This window comes from Brassica napus, chromosome C1 (genome assembly GCF_020379485.1).
Source record: "Brassica napus cultivar Da-Ae chromosome C1, Da-Ae, whole genome shotgun sequence".
In the NCBI taxonomy this organism is placed as follows: Eukaryota; Viridiplantae; Streptophyta; class Magnoliopsida; order Brassicales; family Brassicaceae; genus Brassica; species Brassica napus.
In genome coordinates this window covers 49,158,649-49,180,666 of record NC_063444.1, presented here as the reverse complement: position 1 = coordinate 49,180,666, position 22,018 = coordinate 49,158,649, and the positions used below count along the sequence as shown (strand labels likewise).

Sequence of the window (22,018 nt, the reverse complement as noted above, 5' to 3'; positions counted from 1 at the left end):
CTTAAGCTTGGTGACAAGTATTTTTGAGATGGCTTTGTAGAGGGTGGAGCAGTAGGAGATAGGACTGTAGTCAGTAACGGCTGAGGCACCCGGGTGCTTGGGGGCAAGGGAGAGGATGGTGGAGTTTACAACCGCAGGCAAGAACCTAGTTGAGAAGAAAGCACCCATGGAGGAGAGGACTTCAGGACCAATGATCGGCCAAGAAGCTTTAAAGAAGCCAGAGGCGAGGCCATCGGGGCCTGGAGCCTTATTTGGTTTTAGTCTGAGGAGGGTCTTGGTGATTGTTTCCGGTGATGGCGAAGCAGACATAATGGCGGTTTGTTCGGGAGAGACACGAAATGTCAGAATAGAAGCAAGCCATTGGGGAGTGGAGATCGTGATCGGCAGGACGTCTGGTGCTAGTATACTCTTAAAGTGCGAGATTGCAAGCTCACCCATAGCAATAGGGTCCGTGATCAGTGTACCCTTTGGCAGAAGGAAGGAGCTGATGGTATTAACCGCATAACGGACCTTCCATATCCGATGAAAGTAAGAGGTATTTAAATCTCCTTCCCTTAGCCAATTAATACGCGATTTTTGCCTGAAATATGCCTCCTCAATAGCTCTGAGAAATTCCCATTTATCATGGAGCTCTTTCTCTTTTTCAAACAACAATGTAGTAGGTGACTGAAGAGCTTCTGCCTGCACAAGTTTCAACAAACTATTAGCTATAATCACTCTCTCCTGAATTTTTGAGAAATTTGCAAAATTTAATTCTTTGAGCACTCGTTTTATTTGTTTCAGTTTCCAGCATAGCTCTCCAAGAGTGGAAGCAATGCTACCGGCCTGAATCTAGAAGTCCTCCACAGTAAACACAAATTTTGGGTGTTTGGTAAGGTAATTGAAGAACTTGAAGGGTTTGGTTCCAGCTATGGGTAGGGGGAGGCTAGATCAAGGACACACGGCGAATGGTCAGAGATGTTGGGGGAAAGGAAATTGGCTAGGCTGTGGGGAAAGGTGGAGATCCAAGGTTGATTTACCAGTTGCCTATCAAGTGTCTTCGCAATAGGTTGAGTGTGACATTTGTTTGACCAAGTGTTTAAGGGGCCTTGATAACGCAGATCAAACAAGCCCACTTGCAGGAGGCAATCAGCAAAATCAATCATAGGAGGGGTGAAGGCGGCTGCTGAGGTAGAGGAGTGTTCAGATGGGTGAAGGATTTGATTGAAATCTCCTCCCACCGCCCATGGAACAGCATCTAAAGAGAGAGTTTGATGGATTGTTAGGAGGTCTATCCAGAGATCTGTTCGTTCTGCAACCGTATTAGCTGCATACACTGCTGTATATACAAACTTCAGGGTAGAGCTTATTGTGACTTCGCAAGTAAGGGTTTGACGGGTTTGGTGTAAAAGATTAATGACAGCAGGGTGTTTCCAAATGATGATAATACACCCATCTTCATCAGAGGCATGATTAGAAGCGAAGCTCCAACCCGGGCATAATTTTTGCATTAGAGAAGCCAAATTTTGCTCCTTGATGTGTGTTTCCAAAAGTGCACCAAAAATGAGATGTTGAGATCTCAACCATTGGCTAAATGGCGAGTGCTTGTCCGGATCAATTGTTTAGTGAAACTTGAATGTTTTATGAAATCGTGGTTGCTCCGAAGTATATTGTTAAAGGTCTTAAAGTCTTCAAAGAGAAGTTAAAATTTTTGAGGATCGTTGAGGCAGAAAAATAATATTATTAAGGGAAGCTATCACTCAGACAGGTTGGGGGCAGCTGCTTAGCTCAAGACTCGGACGGCATAACTCCAGAAGACCTCAGTTTCAATTTTGTCTCGGATAAGACTCTGTCTGAAAGCTAACTTGCGGATAAAGTCAAACAATCAATAGAACATGAAACTAAAAAATACCTAACAAACAATGATTATACCATTTTTTCACATGGAAATGAGACATTAATCCAAATCATGCACGTAGCACGGACCCGCCATAGTATATATATAGCCAAATTGCAATTACTATTAGCACACAGATGCTGACATGAATGCATAAAAAGAGAAAATGCTAATTAATATGTATAGATGTGCAAATCTGGATTACTTTTAAATCAAATATAATTTATTACCCGGATTAATTATTTTGGTCAAATATGATTTTGCTACCTTTTAATTGAGTAATAATTCAAAATGTCTTTGTGTGTTTTTCATATATATACTAGCAATAGTGATGAGAAAATGTTCAGTACGAAATAAACAAAAAAAAATTAAAAAAAAACATAAAAATCATTTATTAAATTTTGCATCATGAAATCTGCTACTTTGTTTGTGGTTTCTTGTGTTCTCATATTTTTCGTGCTGCCCAATACAAAAGGTAATATATATATATATGGTTTCGATTAGAAAACATTTTGATGGTATACGTTTTATAAAACTTGTATTTATTGCATTATCAATTTTATTATCTACCAGCTAATATTTTGTTGTTGATATAAAATAGTGGAGGCAGACGATTGTGCGCCACAACTTGATTACCTTCACAGCGGAAAATGTGATCCAAATGCAGAGAAGGCTGCCAGGCAATGCGTATCCGAAATTCAAGACAAATGCTATCCTCGTTGCAGTTGTAGAAATAACGAAAGTGGACACCAGTGTACATGTTTTCATAAATGAATTATACATCGATATGATTTACTGTATCTTCATAACGAAAATATATTTAATAAAACTTAGATATTAATCCATAGCGTAGGTACGAAAATAATATATATATATATATATATATATATATTCGTACAAATATAATATACACAATGACGAATACTGATGAAGAATATTTCGGACATATGAATGATTTTTGATTAACCTATAATATTTCAGATTAATTAAAAAAATATATATTTCAGATCTATAAGTGGTACATATCAATCTACTAGGAGAAGTGTCGCTTACAAATAGATTATCTTTTGGATATGTAAATGCACCAAAAACAAAGGTCTACATCCGTATATGTATTCATGAACAATGTCATTTAATTTCACGTAATAGTTAAATCGTGTTGGTGTCACAAATCTCTTTTTTTTATTTACCATTTAGCCACAGGGTCCTACATGTCTAAGACCAAATACTACGTGGGTTTCTTAAAAATAAATGTTTTGGTGTTTTCACAAAAACACATTAATCATGCATAGTTTTTTGAAATTATCAAATTCCAATGCTTTTTAATCAATGGTCTTTTAATAAATCCAATTAATTTTATTGAAAATTGTAATTTTTATATAGAAAACATAAAAAATATATCTTTGTGAAACAATTTTTTTTCTAAAACTTATTCCATCTGTTCCTAAATGTATGATGTTTTACAAAAATTTTGATGTTCCAATATATAAAATGTTTCATTCTCCTAGATAATTTTTATTTTATTAAAAATTGTGTACCGAATCATATTTTGATAGTTTATTTTGTAATTGGTTGAATACCATTAATTTATAGTTTTAATGATGCTTTCTAGACAAAAAGTAGTTTTATTAATATATGTGTTTATATTTAAACATCTTATATTTAAGAACAGATGGAGTATATCTTAATGAAACGGAGGGAGTAGTATTTTTAAAATTTTAGTTTTTACTTGCTTGTGGCAGTCTATTAGACCTAATACTACGTAGGCTGCAACTGGAATGCAGTTTTTTGGAATAAAAACTTTCAGAATGCTTGATTCATGTGCATTCCAAAAAAAATTCACCAGTTACAACTAAAAAATGGAATGTGTATTCCATATCATTCCATAACATTCCATAAAAAAAAATAACTATCATTTGAAAAATCATTCCAAATCAAAAACGTTTTGGAATAAGTGGAATGTTGATTCCATTCCATTAAATTCCAGAAATTATATTTCCTATCATTCCATATATTCCTTTTAGTTGTTACAGTTACACCCGTAATAACATGTTGGTTAAACCGGTATAAACAGTCTTTTAACAAAATTTAAGATATCAAAGAGACAGAACATCATGCTCTTTCTTTGGTTTCAAAACATCGAACAAACACAGTCGATCATGCATCCGTTGTCCTGTCACTTTCAATCGCGTGCCACAGTCCTCAGCAACACATATACACATAAGAGTAAATATAATGACCCGAAATAACTGAATTTAAAATATTGACCCCGTAATATACATATAAATGTCTATCGAATTATTCTTTCGTGTCTTTGTCATTTTGTATTTAGATACTAAACAAAATTAACAAGGCTATTTCGTGACAGTAATAATTTAACTTAAATCATTTGGGTATAGTTAGGGACTTAGGGTTAACCATCGTTTGAAAACGGTTCGTTATTGTAAGAATTTTTTTTATCCTTTAACCAAATAAATTAAACAAGGTAATATGTTTTAAACCAGATCAGTAAAAATTAAACTATTTGTTGTTGGGCCCACTCGAAAGCAGGAACCTCCAAAAATAGGCGTATGCCACTTAGCGTGGAGAACACACGGTATTCTTTAGTAAAAGGCGAAAGAATAGTTAGCTTTGTGCTCACCACATGGCTGCGTGATTATTTACGGAGACGAGAGAGTCTCTATTTATAATATTTATAATACAACTTCTGCTGATAACTTCAATCCGTTTTCCGATGTGGGACTCTCGAACAAAAAAGCCAAAATGGCGTTTACTTATTTGCAACTCTTCATGGGCCTTTTATGAGCCTATAATAATTTAGGCTTTGAACAGAAATGATGTCACCTTCTTTTAAGTCGAGAGAAAACCGATTAGTGAACCTGAACCAATAGATTATTTCTTGCCAAAGAACAAATAAATGGTTTTCTTCTACTAATCTACTGCAATCTCAGGTGTGGAAACCGAAATTCGCACTGTCGATTTCCGTTTAATTAAGAAAACTAAAAAAAACTCTAATTTCCCAGAGGTCCCGGATATCTTGCTAATACCACACGCCAAACAAATCATAACATGATAATGACAACGATAAAGTATAAAAATCGTAAGAAGAGAGCAAATAGAAGTCTTATTCCGAATCTGCGTTTGAGCGTTTACAACAAGGTAAGTGTCTGGGCTCTAAGAGCTGTCAACGAGATTCCTAGTTCTACCAACCCTAAAACGGCTAAACCTAGTTGAGTCGCAGCTCGAATAACAAAAACGGAAAATTGCCTAAAATTGCTCTAAGTGCTAAGTTTGCTCTCAGAAAAGTCCTCTCCTCATGCCTCTCGCCTAGGACCCCTTATATACTGGCTCCAAGGTCGGTTTACGCTTTTCCTCTTATGCCCTTAAGCCGCCATAGCATAAAAATGGAGATATTCCATTTTGTCCGATCTTCGTAATCATCTTCCAAATTTCGTATTTATCCGCGGAAACTTGACATTTATCTTTCCTTGCGAACCAAGCATAAACCGACATGCGGTTTACGGGTTGTTGGTTAAGAAATCGTAAGTTGGGCCTCGAGTCATGTCTTAGGTCCCTTTGGACCGTCTTCCAACTCGAAGCGTTTATTACGGCTTCTTTTGATAAAGAATGAACTTTCCGCGGTTTTTACGGTAAAGTTTGAGAAACGTTCTTGTTTGACTACGGATGTTCGCAGCCAAAATTGTTGTTCCTGTTTGGATGCTAATAATTTGATTTGCGATCGAGGAATTAGGATTGAGGTGTCGCGTAAATTTTTTCATGGGAAGAAGCGTTTTCCTGCATTGTGCGTTGTGAAGTGTTGGCTTTCCGAGATCTATTTCGTGCATTTTTTAGGATGTTTCGTATAGCTCTAGAAGCTTTGTTACGGATTTTTCCTTACATGCCGCGTATTATGGGTAAAACGTTGCGGGCTTAAAGTGAATTGTGGAGCGTATTGAACTCGGTCAATTTTCGAAAAGTTTAGATCCTCCTTTAACCATTTGGTTGTTAGGACTGAGTTTCGTTACGAAGAATTTATCATATGACTTCCGACTGTAGGCTATACAATAATTATTCTCTTAATAGTCACGCGACGTTTTTAGACAAATCGTAGATTGTCGTTTAGCCGTTAAGTGATGGAGCTATGGTTTCTCAGATAGCCAAGGATGTTGTAGGTCAAAGATTAGACCATGGTACTTTAACATTTAAGGTCATGCTAGTTTACGATTGTCCTTAAAGGGGATGGCAAATATTGGTTTGGACCTTTAGTGGAAGGCGTAATTGACCGAGGGCCAAAGAGCGCTTGTTGAGATTGATAGGCCAAGTTTGCCGGGGTTATCCATGCTAATATGGCCGATAGTCGTAGAAAACGATTCTCCGCTCTAGGTTTCAGTTATGCAACGAATATTTCGTATAATAAGACCTATAGTCTTATGAAAATCGAATCTTTATGCTTGAGGAAGACGAAGCCCAAGAGGTTTGCTACATAACCAGTGTGGAGTCAGTGGCGGGACGACTGCCTTCTCGGATGTGACCGAGGGAAAAGAAAAACATAAGCCAGCGTGCCGCATAGTTGTTCATAAAGCATGTTATGTTAACTTTAGAAAGTTTCTTCGTAAGAATTGGTCTGATTGTACGAAGGATTTTTCGCGTAAGTAACGGGGACCGGTTTTACGAAGGTTGTAGATCGGTCATATGTAAACGTATGTTAAAGTAGCGTTATTTCTGTGGGTTTCACGAGAAACGTTTCTGCTGTGATTTCGATCCTAGGTGAAAGTTTCTTGGAGTTACTCATGGAGTGTTACCGAAGTTTATTTCATTACGATCTAGTCGCAGAACGTTTTTCATAGGTTTTATGAAAGGATTCTCATGACCCATTCGTTTCTGGAACGAATTGGTCGACCAGAGGTGGATCTAGCCACCATCGGGAGGAAAGCGTCTCTTTGTGCACGATTGTTACATCTATTTTCGAGTTTTCTTCGTCACAAATGTTTTCGATGCTTTTCCGTGACTCACTTGGTACAACGGAAACTGAAAGAAATGCTTTGGTGATTGAAGATTTCTCGTAGAAATTTTTAAGCGAAACTGGCTTTTTAAAACAGGAAAGAGCTTCAATACTTTGGCTAATCGTCGAGTTTCAGTTTGATATTGGTATATGTTTTCTGTACGCATGATTGCGACAAGAAATGATGTATAGTCTTTGAGATTATGTTCATGATCGTCTGGATATGTTGCTAGCGTTTAGACGAATTTTAGATCGTCGTTTGCCTATTTGAGACGATTTGCAAAAGTTTTTGAAGTTTGAGAGTATACGAGTATAGTATACGTACCTACTCCCTTTTTTTTTTTACGAAAGAAAACAGTTGAACCGATACTTTGAAGGGTTGTGTACGTTTCTTCTTCTAAGGTTTGAAATGATCAATAATCCTGGACGATTTAAAGACGACGCTGGGACTGTGATTTGGTTTGTTTCCACTTTGACGACTTGGAATATGTCGGTTCTGAGAAAATTGCTAGAAACGAATCGGTTTTAAGACGACGTTCATGTCTCTAGTTTTTTCTCTCTTTAGATAGCGAGCTTGATATGCGTGGCGATCGTTTCTCGATTTTTGGAGAGTTTAGATCGGTTTGCAAGATCTGGCTGAACAGTTATGGAATGATATATCGAGACAAGAAAAATCGCCTAAGACTTAGTTCGCTAGACTATCCACCTAGGTTTTACGTTTCCTAAAGTTCTATGGCAGTCTCAAAGGCGTTTTTATTTCTTAGTAATTTCCTACAAAAATTCCAAGACTGATTTCAAAAATTTCAAGTCGGAAATACCTTAGTTATCTCGACGACGCAGTTTTGTCTCTTCTCAGTTTTGCTTGCTTATTTCCCCTTCCTCTTCTCGTGTATGTTCGCCATTTTCGATATTGGTCTTTATCCTTTAAACTTGACATTTATCTTCCGAACTTGGCTGTTATCTTCTCCTTAGATACGACGTCAATTTTTATAAAAAGGTTCAATGTAATCGTATAGTTGAGGCGGCTAAGGTGTTAAGTTAACCGTTACCGTTTTATACGATTAATATGAATCCAAGCGAGAAAACAAGTCTTTGCGGGTTTTTTTTTATCGTAAAGTTTCAATGGTAACTCCAAACAAAACAAGAGACGTTTCGATCGAGATTTGAAGGAGAAAACAAAGATGGAGGTAAGGGCGAGTAGGAGCAAGTGAAGGAGTTTAGACAAGTCTTACTTGTTTTTGTCGTAAAATCTCAACGGAAACTCTGATTGAGACGAAACGAAAAGCGTTTCGATGAGGATTCAAAAGAGAACCTAAAGGAGGACCTTTCTGAGGCCTTACAGGTCGCTATGTATCGAGTGAATGTCTGACAGGCCGCTACGTAGCGAGTGGAAGCAAGCCAAGAAGAGTCCTACTTGTTTTCGTCGTAAAATCTCAACGGAAACTCCGATTGAGACGAAACGAAAAGCGTTTCGATGAGGATTCAAACGAGAACCTAAAGGAGGACCGTTTTGAGGCCTGACAGGTCTCTATGTAGCGAGTGAAGGTCTGACAGGTCGCTACGTAGCGAGTGGAAGCAAGCTAAGAAGAGTCCTACTTGTTTTCGTCGTAAAATCTCAACGGAAACTCCGATTGAGACGAAACGAAAAGCGTTTCGATGAGGATTCAAACGAGAACGCAAAGGAGGACCTTTCTGAGGCCTTTCAGGTCGTTATGTAGCGAGTGGAGAGTTGGCTTGAGCTCGGTCGCTACGTAGCGACCGAGCTGTGTTCGTGCTCGGTCGCTACGTAGCGACCGAGCTGTGTTCGTGCTCGGTCGCTACGTAGCGACCGAGCTGTGTGCGTGCTCGGTCGCTACGTAGCGACCGAGCTGTGTGCGTTCTCGGTTGCTACGTAGCGACCGAGCTGTGTGCGTGCTCGGTCGCTACGTAGCGACCGAGCCTTGTGCGTGCTCGGTCGCTACGTAGCGACCGAGATTGGCTAGAGCTCGATCGCTACGTAGCGACTGAGCTGTGTAATCGATTTTCTGCGCTTCCTTTTTCCGTGATTAACCTAGGGATTTTCTGCGGTTTTTGGGAGAACAAGTTTTACCTTCCGAAAAGTTTTTGGAAAACGTGTTTTGGTAAAACCCTTACGCATTGAAACTTTTTTAGCTCGGAAATGAGCCAAACTTACGGGATTTGATAAAATTTATCATTTTCCTGTTTGTTTAGACAGGGAAATCGCAAGCTCGTCTCGTAGCACTTCCTGTTGGCAAAAAGTCGCGGCTAGGTTTTTTTTTTTAGGCACTATGGCGTTTGCGTAATCGTTGGCCATATGCGCAGTGGCGGCTGGGGTTGTCTTACCAGCGTTGTTGCGAACTGCGATTTTGTCTTTCGTGTTTCCAGACATTGTTTTGATCAAGCGTTTTGTGGCTGAGAGTTAGATTGATCCGTACCCCCCTCCTTCTAGCGCCAAACTGTGGAAACCGAAATTCGCACTGTCGATTTCCGTTTAAATAAGGAAACTATGAAAAACCCTAATTTCCCAGAGATCCCGGATATCTGCTAATACCACAAGCAAAGCAAATCAGAACACGATAATGACAACGATAAAGTATAAAAATCGTAAGAAGAGAGCAAATAGAAGTCTTAATCCGAATCTGCGTTTGAGCGTTTACAACAAGGTAAGTGCCTGGGCTCTGAGAGCTGTCGGCGAGATTCCTAGATCTAGCAACCCTAAGACGGCTAAACCTAGTTGAGTCGCAGCTCGAATAACAAAAACGGAAAATTGCCTAAAATTGCTCTAAGTGCTAAGTTTGCTCTGAGAAAAGTCCTCTCCTCATGCCTCTCGCCTAGGACCCCTTATATACTGGCTCCAAGGTCGGTTTACGCTTTTCCTCTTCTGCCCTTAAGCCGCCATAGCATAAAAATGGAGATATTCCATTTTGTCCGATCTTCGTAATCATCTTCCAAATTTCGTATTTATCCGCGGAAACTTGACATTTATCTTCCCTTGCGAACCAAGCGTAAACCGACATGCGGTTTACGGGTTGTTGATTAAGAAATTGTAAGTTGGGCCTCGAGTCATGTCTTAGGTCCCTTTGGGCCGTCTTCCAACTCGAAGCGTTTATTACGGCTTCTTTCGATAAAGAATGAACTTTCCGCGGTTTTTACGGTAAAGTTTGATTGATAACTTAGAAATGGCGGGGAATGTGTGATGGGTTTGCTACGGTATTCTGGAGATAGCATCGAAGGGTAGACGAGAATGCATGGATTGATATCATATCGACGTTTCGGAAGAGCTCGGTCGCTACGTAGCGACTGAACTTTGGTTCGAGCTCGGTCGCTACGTAGCGATCCTTCTCGAGTTCTTGTCCGATGATTCGAGTCTCTTCCGTAAAGGTTTTCGTAAAGAAGAATCTATTTCGAAAAAGTATTTGTCGAAGAAGTTTCCTACGTTTTTCTTCTTCGGGGATTTGGACGTTAACTTCGTCGTAACCGTTTTCGACCCCAACAAACTTTCAGACATTGATTCCGTCGTGACCGATTTTGACCCCAACATCAGGTCATGTTTTTTTTTATCTGTAGAAGTTGGGAAGAATCCCATAAGGTGGATCAAAACTTTCATTTTTTCTTTGGGCGTCGAACTACATGTGAAGTCAATTTAGATATAATACAACCACAGAAGGTGGATTTCATATACTAGTGTACTATTCAAAAAAATAAATTATACTACCTGCTATTATGGTGCAATAAGATTGGAATGAATGTCTCAAAGAAAAAACTCGTAGTCCTAGCAGTAGGTACGATGATACCGGGTCATTAAAAAAACTTGTTTGAAAATAATTAAAACTTTACTTTTTTTTCATGTAGATCAAACCATGTTAAAATAGATGTGGTTTAGGAAACCTTTTCTACCGGCTCGTACCTGATTTTATAGTATCAAAAATTGACAAAATATATATTTTAAATATTGCATATACTATATTAAGTTTTTTCACTTTTCCAAATATATATTTTTTTTTTGAAACACCACTTTTCCAAATATTAATAGTGAATTTTAAGCAATATATATATATATATATACATACATTATAGTGAATTAAGTTAAGTTTTTTGAATATTTGAAGAAAATGTGCTTAAGAAGTTAATTGATTAAAACTTTGCTAGAAGATTAAACTATACTAGGATAAGACCCGCGCCTTGCGCGGGATTAAGTTATTATTTTTATTATATTTTGGAGAATGAAACAATAGTTTGGCTTCATTTGGATTACGGGTGTTCAACCCGGATATCGGGTTAGTTTCGGTTCGGTTCGGTTTTTTCGGTATTTGGTTAGTAAAATATAACTACTATTCTAAATCAATATTTACTTTGACTTTAGTCTTTCACATACTTTTGAAAGATTTCAACTGGACGACTAAATTGATCAGCCAATCTTGTTGTTTTAAATCATTAGTGTTTATATATATATATTATTTAGTTTGAATATTTATTAAATAAAAATTCATATGCGTTATATTTTATGATCATTTGTAACTTATTATAACAAAAAAATAATCTATTGATCACAAAATTTTCAGAGTGTGAATATTCAAATTTCTAATAATATATAGACATTTTGAAAAATTCAAATATAACATATAAGAAAAAATATAAATGTTTTTATTATATATTTAATGTGATTTTTTAATATCTTTCAATAATATAAAATTAAAAAAAGAACTAAGACACAAAATTGTTATCAAATATTTATTATTCATAATAATTAATTTTCATATATACGTTAATCATATTAGGTAATTTCGTAGCTTCTAATTAAGGAAAGTGCAAAAAAAATTTTGGTAGATTATTTATCAATTAGATAGTTAGTTTAATAAAAAATATAATGTAAGTCAAGATGGACCAACCTATTTTTCTAAGAATAGTATATTTTATATAGTCATTTATTAAATGAGAATTTATAATCATACAGTTCTATGATCATTCATATCATTTTATAACTGAATATTTAAATAATCGATAACAAAAATTTCAATGTGAAATCTTTAATAAGTTTATAATTTATAAATGTTTTTGAAAATTCATTGAAAGTTTTAATATTAAAATATTTATGTAATCTTATGGTATATAGTATAATCTATATATATATATAAATATATATGTTTTATTATTAAATGATATTTTTTACTCATATGGTTTTAAAATAATGTGTATCTTCTTATAATATTAAATAAAAGTTCATATTAATACAATTTTATGATCATTTGTAACTTATTATGACAAAAAAAATAATCTATTGATCACAAAATTTTCAGAGTGGGGATATTCAAATTTCTAATAATTTATAGACGTTTTGAAAAATTAATAATATAACATATAAGAAAAATTATAAATGTTTTTATTATATATTTAATGTGATTTTTAAATATATTTTAATAATATAAAATTAAAAAAAGAACTAAGATACAAAAATTGTTATCAAATATTTATTATTCATTATAATTAATTTTCACATATACGTTAATCATATTAGGTAATTTCGTAGCTTTTATTTAAGGAAAGTGCAAAATATTTTTTGGTACGTTATTTATCAATTCGATAGTTAGTTTAATAAAAAGTGTAATATAAGTTAAGATGAACCAACCTATTTTTCTAGGAATAGTATATTTTGTATAGTTATTTATTAAATAAGAATTTATAATCATACAGTTCTATGATCGTTCATATCGTTTTATAACAAAATATTTAAATCATCGATAACAAAATTTTCAATCTGAAATCTTTAATAAATTTATAATTTATAAATGTTCTTGAAAATTCATTGAAAGTTTTAATATTAAAATATTTATGTAATCTTATGGTATATAGTGTTTAATATATATATATATATATTTATTTATTTATTTTATTATTAAATGATATTTTTTACTCATATGTTTTAAAATCATGTGTATCTTCTTATAATAAAAATGTTAAACCAATTGATCATTAATTTTTAACATAATAATTTTAATAGTTTTAGTCATTTATTGTCGTTTTTAAAAAATCAAAATATAACATATACGAAAAAATCTAAATTTTATTTTTATAGCTAATTTGATTGTTTAATTTATTTTAATAATATAAAATTAAACAAAAAATGATGGAGGAGATATACATTGTTATCAAATCTTTATTATTAAACTCATTAATTGTCATATATATATTAGTCATTTATGGTAATTCCGTAGGTTTTATTTAAGGAAAGAAAATATCATATCATATCATATAGTTTGACCAACTTATGTATCTAACAACATATAAAAATCGAATGTGGACCTACTTATTTTTCAATTGAATGTAATTGACTACCTAATTGAGTGTCACCTATGCATTGGGGCCTCTTTTAATTAATACAAAATTGAGGTTACATCTTTTCAAATGTTCCTCAATTAATATATAAGGGATAACTATAATATTTGTATCTCGAGGAATAAGCATAGAGTTAATTGGTGTCTGTATACCTATTAGACATTTATATTGGCAAACTACTCATGATTTCTGGTTAATAATTTCAAGACTATAATACCCCTAGACACTCTGCGCAGCTAAAAGCGTTGTTAGTCTCGTGGACATGAAGTGATTATTAACTCGAATTGAAACGAGTTTCTGCATTGATGGTGTCCGTTCGACAAGACATAATCATATAATCTATGTTGTTCCTAGCCTATATTCCCTAACCCCTTCTCATTAATAATTTCAAATTATGTGTTTAATTAACTTTTGGGAAGATTATGGATATTTTCAAATTCGATTAATATTTTTAAATTATGAATTTAATTAACTTTAGAGAAGATCATGGGTTTTGGTAAATAGTTTGTCGACTTATACATTGTTTCATACATGGTTTATTAGCTAATAAATGTTTTGGTAAATAGTTTGTCGACTTATACATTGTTTCATACATGGTTTGTTACTTGATAAATTGGTAGATACATAGTTTGCGAGTTGATACATTTTTTAATAAATTGTTTATTATCTGATAAATTAGTTTGTTACATGGTACATGTAATTTTAGCGTATACATAGTTTGATATATCAAATTATTAATAAATGGTTGGTATGCTACATAGACTTTTTTTTTTTGACGTTTAATCTCACTCATTCCAATATAGAGTTCATGACCAATGGTCGTACATAGATGCATAAACTAAGCACTGCAAACATACACCAGTACAAAGAAGGAAAAAAAACAGTATATGTCGATGCCAGTAGGCACCAAAATAATAAACCTGATACCAGTAGGCACCAAAGTAATAAACCTTGAACCGTCAAGGTATAAAAACCAGCTGAAATGAGACCACCATGGTATTAGTCTACCCTTTTTTTTTCTTTCCTATCAACTAGTGGACTAGGGAATTCTGCAAAGTCTTGTTAAAGAGCTCCCAATCTATTGAAGCTACGAGACCGGCATGGTTGCAATAGATAACCGTCGAAGTAGAACCTCTCCATATCTAAAGAAGATATGCTACTGGACTGTGAATGGGCTCTTCGCGCGCCTCTGATGCGACTCCACACCCTGATGTCAATGGGCCTTCCACACGCCTCTAATGTGACTACACACCACAGACATGACAACCGAAGCCCCACCAACAAGATCCTTCTTAGTACAACCGGAATCCATGAAAAACCACCACACCACACCACATACATTAGATCTAAAAAGACCAGCATAGGTGAAAACCGAAATGGGATTCTCGGAGATTTGAGTCTCTATTTCGTATATGGATCCATATCTTCGGGGGAGAAGGCAAGAAGCCACACACCACGCACAAGATCACAACTGAAACGAACATAAATTGTATCTCTTTCCAGCAACATCGAAGAACATACACCTAAGAAAAAATTAAACTTGAAAAGGATAAGGATAATAGGAGACCCTCTCACGGTACCGGCGAGAAGCGCCGGACCGGAGAAGGCCTCAGATCTGAGGAAAAAGTTGAAGAGGTAGGGGAGAGGAAGAAATCGCCGCTCTAGGGTTCACCGTAATATCTAATTGTATGTTATTTCCAAATAGACTTGTTGTTATCTGATAAAAAATTTGTTACCAGGTACATGGTCTGTTACCTGATATATAATTTGATATAAAAAGTCGATAGAAGATTTTGTTACCTGGTACATGTTATGTTAGCTGATAGATAATTTGTTATCTGGTACATGCTATTTTAGATCATATATAATACTATGTCTTAGCGGTTACAAATTACATTAGCTGAAACTTTTACGTGTTGTCGTTGTTGTTAGACGGATTGGAAGATCCCCCAAATATATTCTTTTTCATATGCTCGTAGTTTTTCTAAATTTGAGACTAATGAAGAGAAATTTGCAGGACATATATTTTTTGGCAAAATTATAAATATCATAAAGAAATGAGTTAGTCATATTGTTATATTATTGTGGAGACATAGTTTATTTGGTCGTTGTGTAGAGAGATAGTTTGTCCTAGTAATTCTTTTTATATTGTTATAACCATATTGTTAATTATTTTCCTGCATTAGTTTATCTTCATAAGTTACATTTATCTAAATAATATACTTGTAAATATGGATAAAAATCATGTGGTTAAATAGAAGTGTCGTAGCACAGTGGTAACTACAGCCATACTATTATACACGCGACCAAGGTTCGATTCTCAGAAATGCAAATTTGCTGTCAAAATAAATAAATCATGTGGTTAAAAAAGCTCCGGCTGTAAATTTACGACTTCAAACACTACTTTATTCAGCTGACACATTTTTGCTTTCTACCGCGTCAGAATTGGCAGCAAAAGCTTTTATCATTACAGAGAGGGTAAAATCGTCTACTCATGACTTAAATGCCATATACCATACCATTAACATCAATCAGTGTGTAGTTAGCATATATAGACTTCCATTGGGTATATTTAACTAATCGTCTCATAATCATATTCTAAAAAAAAATTCTACATTCCTGTCACTCGGGTAGTTTACATACCTGATTAAGTGTATAGTAAATAACTCGTTATAAACCTAAATTTTGCAGATGTCATCATATGAATCATGAGTGTATACTACTAAAAAAGGCAATCTAGTTGAATGGCATATTCCATAGGATGATCCAAAATTCCAAGCATATTCACGTAAGACTCCCCTTGATTCCAGCATCATCTGCTTCCACTAATATATATGTATAGAAGTTTTTAAAAAAATATTCCCAACACTCTCTTTACAGTACTATACGATTATTCCCCTTATGTGTTATTGTGTATTTTGTTATTCAGCATGCAATATATAATAACTACAAAATAAATACGTGTATATGTACCAAAATAACATAATGCATCCATCTATGATACAAAAGGAATATCCTTTATAAAGAACATTAACAAACATGATATATATTGATTCATTGTTTTAAATTTTTAATAAGCTGTTTTCTTAGAAAAAATATGAAAAAGTAATGAGAAAAAGTGGAAAGAACACTAAGACGGGTTTTCGGTGTTTCTTTTTAAATGTCTTCATGACCATAGACAAACCAAAAAGTAGCACAAATCAAAGAAAAATAAATAAAAATCTATAAATACCCCTAGCAAGCCTCCATTATTGAAACCTTCTCTTAATTTGGCAGAACACCGCAAATCAAAAGAGAATGGCCATCCCCTAAGGTGAAGAAGAGAAAAACCTCTGATTTATCTTAGAGGTTTATATCTTCATGGGGATGGCCTAAAAAAGGAGATTACTAATTAGTGTCTAGTTAAAGTGATTTTGTGTGCTTGTAAGGAAAGTGTTTTAAGATATGGAGCAATGAAGACTGCAGAAGGCTGATGATGGAGAGACAGCAAGTTTTCTTTATCTCCATCTAGAAATTGGGCAACTTCTATCCTTTGGCAAGCTTCGGTTCCCCTCGGAGTCAGCAGATTATGAACTACGTTGTAATATCTCTCTTATCTATGTTATGTTTTCTTTATCATGTTTGTAATGTATCCACTAACATGGTGTATGTTCTTTGCGTGAGGAATAAAAAGAATATTCGGATTTGAGATATAAAGTTCGAGCGTTAATTAGTTTTGTTGGAGAGGGTCTAATATATTTAGATAATAATAGTCACGCCAAGTTTCTTTTGTCAAAACGTTTTTCCAAATATCTTTAGAACAAATCCATGCAACTAGTCTATGTTCAAATTCTACTTATAAAAAAAACATCTATGTTCAATTTAACTGAAAACTAAAGTCTAAATCTTGAGGCATATAGCTTAGCAGTGGATTGGCAAATGAAAGGCTCTATCATAATTTTCTAAATATAAAAAGGGCTCTATAAAAATTCAAAGACAAAGGAGATTAGATTAGATTACATTACATTACATCATGTAATTACATACCAAACAAACCCAAATGTCTCAAAGAGTGGTGCTATATAAATTGGTGGCGAAAGAAAGACCTTCCTTGGATAACACGTCAAGACTCTCAATGCAATCGTGCTACTTTAGGAATGGCCTTGTTCTCCTCTGGATTTCCTCCTTCTCGACACACTCCAACTACTCATTCCACAAGCGTAAAGAGAGAGCAAGAACACTACAAAAGTCTCTGCATTACCTCCTTGCTGGCTTCGCAGTATTCCCCAGTGACCTACCACTTCTATCTTCACCAGACGCACATTTAGTGGCCAAGGAACTGCTCACAATCTATTCCATCTTCTTGAACCAAGGCCAATAGCTAGCTGATGTTCCAACACTGTTCATCCTGTGCCTTTATGCTTATAACAAACACGTGACTGAACCAGACTTGAATCATAACCAGATAATGAACCAATTTCTTATATTTAACAGAAATGATATGTAGTTTAATAAATATGTTTACATAAGATGCACCCGTGGCCTAATGGATAAGGCGTTTGACTTCTAATCAAACGATTGTGGGTTCGAGTCCCACCGGGTGTGAAGGTTTTTCTTTCTTTTTGACTCTTTTCATTTATTTCAGTGATAAAATTCGTCCTTTTTTACAGCAGTAGACGGTAATAATTTTGATGTAACTTCTACAGTTAATCATTTATATACGTTTTTCTTTCTTTTTGACTCTTTTCATTTATTTCAGTGATAAAATTTGTTCTTTTTTACAGCAGTAGACGGTAATAATTTTGATGTAACTTCTACAGTTAATCATTTATATACGTTTTGGCTCTATTTAAAAGAAGAATGATTTGCTGATATGTCGAAAATTTGATCAATTTAGGACCAGATCATCACGGGATTCGAAACATTTTTTAAGAATTTTTTTTCATGATTTGGGGCTTTTTTGCCCACGTAAAAAGCCTCCAATTTTTTTGGGGCCAAGACCAATGTTTTAACCGGTTGTGCCCAGATCAACCCCTAGGCATCCTCATCCTGAGCGATTTGAATAATATGATATATATTTGCATACAAATCTACAACAGAATTGGTTGTTAGATCAAATTTATTGGAAGGTTAGCCCTCACATCATTTGCTGAAAGGTATCCAAAGTCTACAGATTATAGCATAGTGACTGATAAGAGCTTGTAGGCAATAAAGGTTACATATTGGGCTAGCGTAATAGGCCCGTGACATAAAAGCCCATCTAACAGACCCGAGACTCACAGATTTTGTTCCAACAGAGAGCTCAAGAACAACCACGGACGCAAGCAAGACTCCCATGGCTTCTACTACTTCCTTGGATTTGGTCTCTCCATCAGAGCTTTAAACTCAGTGCATCAGAAGCTTGAAAACTGTGTCTTCACTTACCAAGACGTACTCGTATCCAAGAACTTGAGCTCGGTTTCTGAACTCCACCATTTCTTGCTCCGGCACTTGGATTCCTACCAACACATTCGCGCCTGCACCACCCTGTTTTGAAAGAAGGAAACATTGTATAGTAAAAAAAGCCTCAAAGTTACAACAAAGCTTTCTTTTAGTGTAATGGTGAACTCAGAAATAAACCTCTGCACGGTAATGGAAAAGGCTAATGTTCCAACGGGGACTGAAAGAGTCCAAGAAGTTCATCAGAGCACCCGGTCTCTCTGGGAAGGTGAATTGGCATAGAACCTCTTCTTCAACACTTGATCTTCCACCCATCTGGAAATATACAAAGTGTGATTCACATAACCAAACTTGCATCAATCAACGGGAGTTATCAACTTAAGGGACGCACCAAGTAACGCAGGTGATCTTTAACTAAGTCACTGCTTGTAAGGTTCCTAGTTCTGAGCTGAGAAGATTCCATTCTCTTCTCTAGTGCTTTGAGCTCTCCGGGTGTGTGCACTCCAACACTAAGCAACAATACACAACACTGTCCAGATTAGAAGACGAATAACAACGAATAAAGAATATTTTTTCAGGAACAAACTTGCCTGTATAGTACAACAGATTCCTTTTCAGACCCACATCTATACTTGAACTCGGTTATGTTCATTGCCCCAACCTGCATCGATCAAATGTATTACATTAACGGGATTAACTGCTAAATGCTGTAATACCAAAACACGCACCAGTTCACAGAATTTCTTAAAGCTTCCAGGCTTTTCCGGCAAGATAGTAGCAAGAACAGCCTCCTGTTGCCTACCGACATTAGCCAGCTCCGTCACAATCCTCAGCTTGTCAAAGTTCATGTTTGCACCACTGGTTATGGCCACAACATTCACGTCCTTTAGCCCATAATATTTACAGTACGCTTCAGCTCCAGCTATGGCAAGCGCACCTGCTGGTTCCAAAATGTTCCTTTGCTCCTCAAACATATCCTGTAGAGAGATAAGTATATAATGATCATTGCTTGTGCAATTGCTTACAAACCGTATCACAAGCGTTGTTACCTTTATCGATGCACAGATAGCATCACGAGTGACGAGTACAACACCATCCACCAGCTTTCTGGATATACGAAAAGTCTCTTCACCAACTACTTTAACCGCTACACCATCTGCAAACCCCCCAACTTGGTCTAGTATCACTCTCTCGCCGTGATGCAGCGACAGCGCCATAGTGTTTGCATCAGCTGGCTCTACACCAATGATCTTCACCTGCATAACCCCACAATAAAGCCACAATAAGGTGACAACACCAAAGCAACAAGAGTACAAAAGAGTTGCACACTGTACCTCGGGACAAACTCTCTTCACGTAAGAAGCAATACCAGCTATCAAACCACCACCACCGATGGGGACAAATATAGCATGTAACGGACCTTTAGCTTGCCTTGTGATCTCCATCCCCACAGTCCCTTGTCCGGCGATAACATCAGGGTGATCAAAAGGAGGTATAAACGTCAAACCTTCTTCCTCAGCTCGTTGCTTAGCAAATGCTTGTGCTTCATCATACGAATCCCCAACAAGAACAACCGTCGCACCCAAGTTCTCCACAGATTGCCACTGTTTTTTTGTTTTTCATAGACCAATCAGATACTAACTTCAGATTCAACAAGGATTCAAAGACATCACCTTGATCTCTGGAGTTGTACGAGGCATAACAATCACGGCGGTGCAGCCGAGTTTGGCAGCAGACAAAGCAACTCCTTGAGCATGGTTTCCAGCTGAGGAGCAGATGACTCCTTTCGCTAACTGCTCAGCTGGAAGCTTCACCATCATGTTGTAAGCTCCACGTAGCTTAAACGAGAACACCTGAACCATCATCAACCACACAGATACACACTTAAAACGTAGCCTCAAATTTTATACATGACTCAGCAAAAATAAGTGTTCTAAAAATCCGTCTACTCGGGGTCTAAACATCCGTCTAGTCAGCAAATCAGAATTAAACTATATTTTAAACAATTTTTAAAAATATAGTCTATGCTTTTGAAAAATCGGCCTAAGAGTATGATTAATGCGGATCTCTAAAAATGGTGTTCTTAGTTTTTCTTAGTTAAAAGCTAAGAGACGTTTCATATATTAGACTAAGAACTCCAGCATAAGAAACCCGCATTAACCCGAGTTTTTAATTTGGAGATCTTAACTCATTTGACTTTTTTTTTTTTTTTTAACACTTTTCGTTAGTCGGCTATTATATACAGTACTTAGTTTTTCTTAGTTAAAAAAACGGTTCTTAGCCGAATATAAAAAAGCTAATAACTGCAGCCTAAGAGCCCGGGTTAGTCATGATCTAAGCTCCCGACTGACTCCTACTTCTGACCTCCGTCTTGAACATTAAAAATGAACTCTTTCAATGTGAAATCAGAATCAGAGTGAAAATGAAGACTTACAGGTTGCAAGTCTTCTCTCTTGAGAAACAAGCGAACACCTAACCTCTCCGATAGCTTCTTCGCCAAGTGAAGTGGCGTCTCAATCGCCACGTCGTAAACCTTCGTGGAGAGTATGTTCGTCAAATACTCCATCGCCTCCGCGATGCTCCCGTTCTCGGGATCGCTCGCACGCTCCGGAACCGCGCTGAGGTAACCGGCGGGGTACTGGAGCGAGCTCGGAGAGACCTTGAGACGTGGCTGAGGAGAAGCTAGAGGAGCTACAGACGTTTCGTCTCGGGTGATAACGGCAACCGGAGAAACGTGGTTTCGAGATAGATTGATGCCGATAACCGGTTTTAACCGGAAGTTGCGGTTACAAGGAGGTAGGGGAATGCGGTGAAGGGGTTGACCTAGCATTTGGGAACGGAGAGAGGAAGGAGCCGTTGGAAGCCTGACGGAATCCATGGCGGCTCTAGGGAGAGATTGTGGTAGGTGGTGGCGGCGGCAACAAAACTATCTGTGACTCAGATTGATTGATTACTTATTCTCTATAAACGCACAACTTTTAAATTTTTAATGCGTTATGCATTTTCTGTCATGCATTGCATAACGACAAATGCATGTGATGGAACATCAACATGTTGTGGGGAAAAGGATGGTTTCCTCTAGTGGTTCCACCTTGATTTTTTCACTTAGTTTTTAAAAAATTAAAGATTCAAATAATGTTTTCCACCAGTAATCACTTTTTTATTATTTTTCTTGCTATTTAATCCGGCGTGCATTAGTTTTTTCCCCTCTAATTTGTAATTAATTAATTACACACCACTGGGTCTGAGTCACTGACACTTTGATCAAGGTCTAACTTGTGGATGAGAATTCCAATTTTATCCATTTCACTATTCCTCTATCTGCCACACACAGTTGAGCGAGCTCAAACCTCATGAGAAGAAGAAGGACTAGAATGAGAAAGCTCTTG

At 36.2% G+C, this 22,018-nt stretch overlaps 2 protein-coding genes and 2 non-coding genes across 4 annotated transcripts; 2 read left to right on the top strand and 2 right to left on the bottom strand.

The window, feature by feature from the left end:
- Positions 1-1,225: 1,225 nt before the first annotated feature.
- On the top strand, positions 1,226-16,906 carry LOC125580101. The gene is given in 5 exon segments (XM_048744075.1): positions 1,226-1,284; positions 16,670-16,691; positions 16,694-16,778; positions 16,781-16,884; positions 16,886-16,906. Coding segments are annotated over 5 exon segments (291 nt in total).
- On the bottom strand, positions 4,410-4,526 carry LOC125581159. The gene has a single exon (XR_007318870.1). It is a non-coding gene; the product is annotated as a U5 spliceosomal RNA (small nuclear RNA).
- An 816-nt stretch (positions 16,907-17,722) lies between the features above and the next one.
- TRNAR-UCU lies at positions 17,723-17,795 on the top strand. Its single transcript has one exon. It is a non-coding gene; the product is annotated as a tRNA-Arg (tRNA).
- A 496-nt stretch (positions 17,796-18,291) lies between these two features.
- LOC125580379 (threonine dehydratase biosynthetic, chloroplastic-like) lies at positions 18,292-21,599 on the bottom strand. Its single transcript, XM_048744768.1, has 9 exons — positions 21,064-21,599; positions 20,303-20,482; positions 19,964-20,233; positions 19,679-19,885; positions 19,358-19,606; positions 19,220-19,290; positions 19,021-19,138; positions 18,810-18,944; positions 18,292-18,716 (listed from the first exon to the last, which is right to left on the bottom strand). Exons 1-9 carry the CDS (start codon positions 21,505-21,507, stop codon positions 18,576-18,578), a joined length of 1,815 nt encoding a protein of 604 aa, XP_048600725.1. The 5' UTR covers positions 21,508-21,599; the 3' UTR covers positions 18,292-18,575.
- Between the last annotated feature and the right edge of the window lie 419 nt (positions 21,600-22,018).

Bases quoted from the DNA above. Each gene is read 5' to 3' on its own strand.
- LOC125580379 (XM_048744768.1), bottom strand. From the start codon at position 21,507: ATGGATTCCGTCAGGCTTCCAACGGCTCCTTCCTCTCTCCGTTCCCAA. The intron at 20,234-20,302 runs GTGATGTCTTTG...ACAAAAAAACAG, and splicing joins GTACAACTCCAGAGATCAAG to TGGCAATCTGTGGAGAACTT. The intron at 18,945-19,020 runs GTGCGTCCCTTA...GTATATTTCCAG, and splicing joins AAGATCACCTGCGTTACTTG to ATGGGTGGAAGATCAAGTGT.